Source organism: Perkinsus marinus (genome assembly GCF_000006405.1).
Source record: "Perkinsus marinus ATCC 50983 genomic scaffold scf_1104296932072, whole genome shotgun sequence".
Taxonomy (NCBI): Eukaryota; Perkinsozoa; order Perkinsida; family Perkinsidae; genus Perkinsus; species Perkinsus marinus.
The window spans coordinates 43,308-46,175 of NW_003215522.1; the positions used below are offsets into that span (position 1 = coordinate 43,308).

The 2,868-nt window shown below is 49.0% G+C and overlaps 1 protein-coding gene across 1 annotated transcript; it reads right to left on the reverse strand.

The window, feature by feature from the left end:
• Nucleotides 1-567: 567 nt before the first annotated feature.
• Pmar_PMAR008085 (hypothetical protein) lies at nucleotides 568-2,381 on the reverse strand (the record flags this gene model as incomplete). Its single annotated transcript, XM_002785680.1, has 3 exons — nucleotides 568-699; nucleotides 800-1,473; nucleotides 2,132-2,381. 3 exons carry the CDS (start codon nucleotides 2,379-2,381, stop codon nucleotides 568-570), a joined length of 1,056 nt encoding a protein of 351 aa, XP_002785726.1.
• Nucleotides 2,382-2,868: the final 487 nt, after the last annotated feature.

The following is a 2,868-nucleotide window of genomic DNA, read 5'->3' on the forward strand; positions in this document are numbered from 1 at the left end:
GGGACAACTCCATAATATGCGACACGATCGATCCAATGACTACCCAGAAAATGGAGGCGCCAAGGTCTCCAGATCAGAGCGACCCGACTTACTGAGTACAGGGGTATCACAGGAAAAAACGCAAAAGGGTACAGCATGTCTTACAGAACCATGGTACACTCAGAGAGTCAAGACTGTGTCATGAAAGGCGGCGATCAGCACTGCTGCTAGTTGAATCTCGTTGATAGCCGTATTGGGTATTCTTCTCCTCCACCCCAATGTCGAGTCGGCGACGCCTTGTGTCTCTTACAGAGAACACGAACTTGAAAGCAACCCCGAAGGCCAGCCAGGCAAGAGCTACAGAAATTAGACTGATCACCCACACAGGCTGTGCTTGCTTTATATACACTGATATGAGGGAACAGATGATGGCCACTAGTACGACACCGTAGCACAGCCCTAGGACGATGAATATGCACGGGGACACCTCCACACAAGGAGACATAGTACAAGGCGAAAAAAGAATATCTAACAGCAGGATGTTGGAAATTGCCCTAATCATCAGCACCAACAAAAGAGCTGAACTTGTCATTCGGAAGCAATAGTCGAGGAACCACAAGAAACGCTTCCAAAATCTACAAAGTTGCTGATAGTGTCGATGGTGGTGTCGTTCAGGACCGATCTATACTTAGACAGAATGTCCAACAGTACCATGTTCGCCTGAGCCAAAATACCATACCGTAATTATTTCCCTCACAATGAAGACTCTCATCAAGACAGCAAACTCAGCCCTGCGTCCCACGACTCCAACTTCGCTCACCTGGTCCAAAGAGTATTTCATCCAAGAACTCTCACAAGCTTCTTGCATTTTCTCAACGCCCATCAATATGCAGTCAACCAACATAGTGATATCCATACTGTCATTACCCTTCAGAATAAGCTGCACATGCTCATCATACCACTGAGCGTCGGGCTCCCGTGCGACACCGAATCCATGCAGATTCCTTATCACCTCCGCCACGTCCGCCTCAAAGGCCGCATACACTCGCCGAATATTCGGTCCACAAAACCAATTATGGTTGATCGATATGGTATCCTCCTCCAAATTCACAACACTGTGAGTCCACCCACTCGGCACAAACACTACCTCGCCAGGGCCCTGCTCGAACTCAATGCTCAGCTCCTTACAATTCTCGCGCGCCCCAAATTTCCACGCCTTCCTGCCTCTCACATTATAAGACCAGCTATGGCTCATCATCACATCGAAATGATTAGGTGTAGTGCTCCCTTCCGAGCCCCAATACATGAAGCGATAATCCTTACCTCCCTTGGGCTCGATAGAATGCCAATACGGATTCAGCCAGTCATCGGAGAACTGCGGAGGACATTTGTACGGAGGTTCAATTCCCAGGCCTTCGCATTCGGACTGGAAATTCCAATCTTTCAAATACCACTCGTCTTGTCGGAGCTCCTCATACCAATGCCGCAGAGTGTCTGAGCAAACGATCGCAGGTTCGAACCCCACGAGCGGCAACTATCAAACAGAAAATGTCTGTATATGTTTATATGATGAAGTTTCACCCATCTTACGTGAAGTGGCGTAATACTCTGTGGAAAACGCGATATTCGCGGTGATATGCAGTAGTCGTGAAATATATTTTTCACTAGTGTTTTTCGTATCACTAGAGTGAAACTCCAATGAACAACCGTATACAAGTATGCGGATGCTGGATGATACTCGCCTCCCCCCGATTACACCCGATCCTATACATATACTATATATGAATTTGTTTCGATGCATACAGCTGAGCTCGGCCGCTCATTTCGGAGCTGAGTTCGCAGCCATACTCCCTCAATGGCTAACTGCATGGTCAAAGGAGTGTTGCTCCAGAAAAAAGTTACGAATAATAAATCATAAGATGCCTATTACTAGTCATTATCAATAAAAATAAAGTATATAAACCTAATGAAGAGATACCACTCTCCGCTTACCCACCACTGCTACAACATGCCTACCACCGTATTTGACTATCGCATGCACTCCCTCACCATTCCCTCATTCAATTCAACTCCTCCTCTATATAGAGCCCCCATGGGCAAACTCATCTCGTCGAACCAGCAATAGCAATAGTCGTACCCCACCCTCTACTACCCTCTCTGCACTCCTGCTCCTCCGAGCCCTTCCGCGACACAGGAACTTCTCTGTCACCAAAATGGGCTATGATCCACCCAACAGGGTCCTCCATAAACTCCTTCGATAGCCCCATAGCCTCCGCAGACACAGTGAAGCAGCCCGGCCGGTTTGGTATGAGATAGTCTCTTCGGAAAACAGCCGAGTTGGGCAGCTGCGGACTGGGCTTAGGAAAGAGCCTCTCCTTTGTAGTTTCCTCTCTACCCTCCATGACAAACATGCAACGCTAACAGCGAGGTAGAACTCAATCCCGAAACGCCGAATACCCCCACACGCCCCAACTGTAGAGCAACTCTATAGGAAGAAACGATCCTTAAAGTCAGTGATAAATATCTCATTCGACTACAGGCGACCGGCGTGTGCGCCATTCCGGCATAGGCCCGGCACCTTGTACCCACTTCAGCGTAGTAACGAGCTCCGATGGATGCCGCATACCAGTACACGCCTGTGTGACCTGAACGTCGACATTGCTCGCGAGTAAGAAGTATAGTAGAGCTTGAACATTTCCCCAACAGATGTACTACCTTCCAGCCGATTCCCATGCCTCCACTGATAACTAGGAAGGGCAGGACGAACAGCTTCACCGTCTCCCGAGGCGTGAGGACAGCGGTGGCTAGCGGTACGAAGTGTTGCGGCTTCCCAAGACCCGACCTGACGCACTAACCCTGACACTTAGCTGGACGCTCGAGCCTCCTACG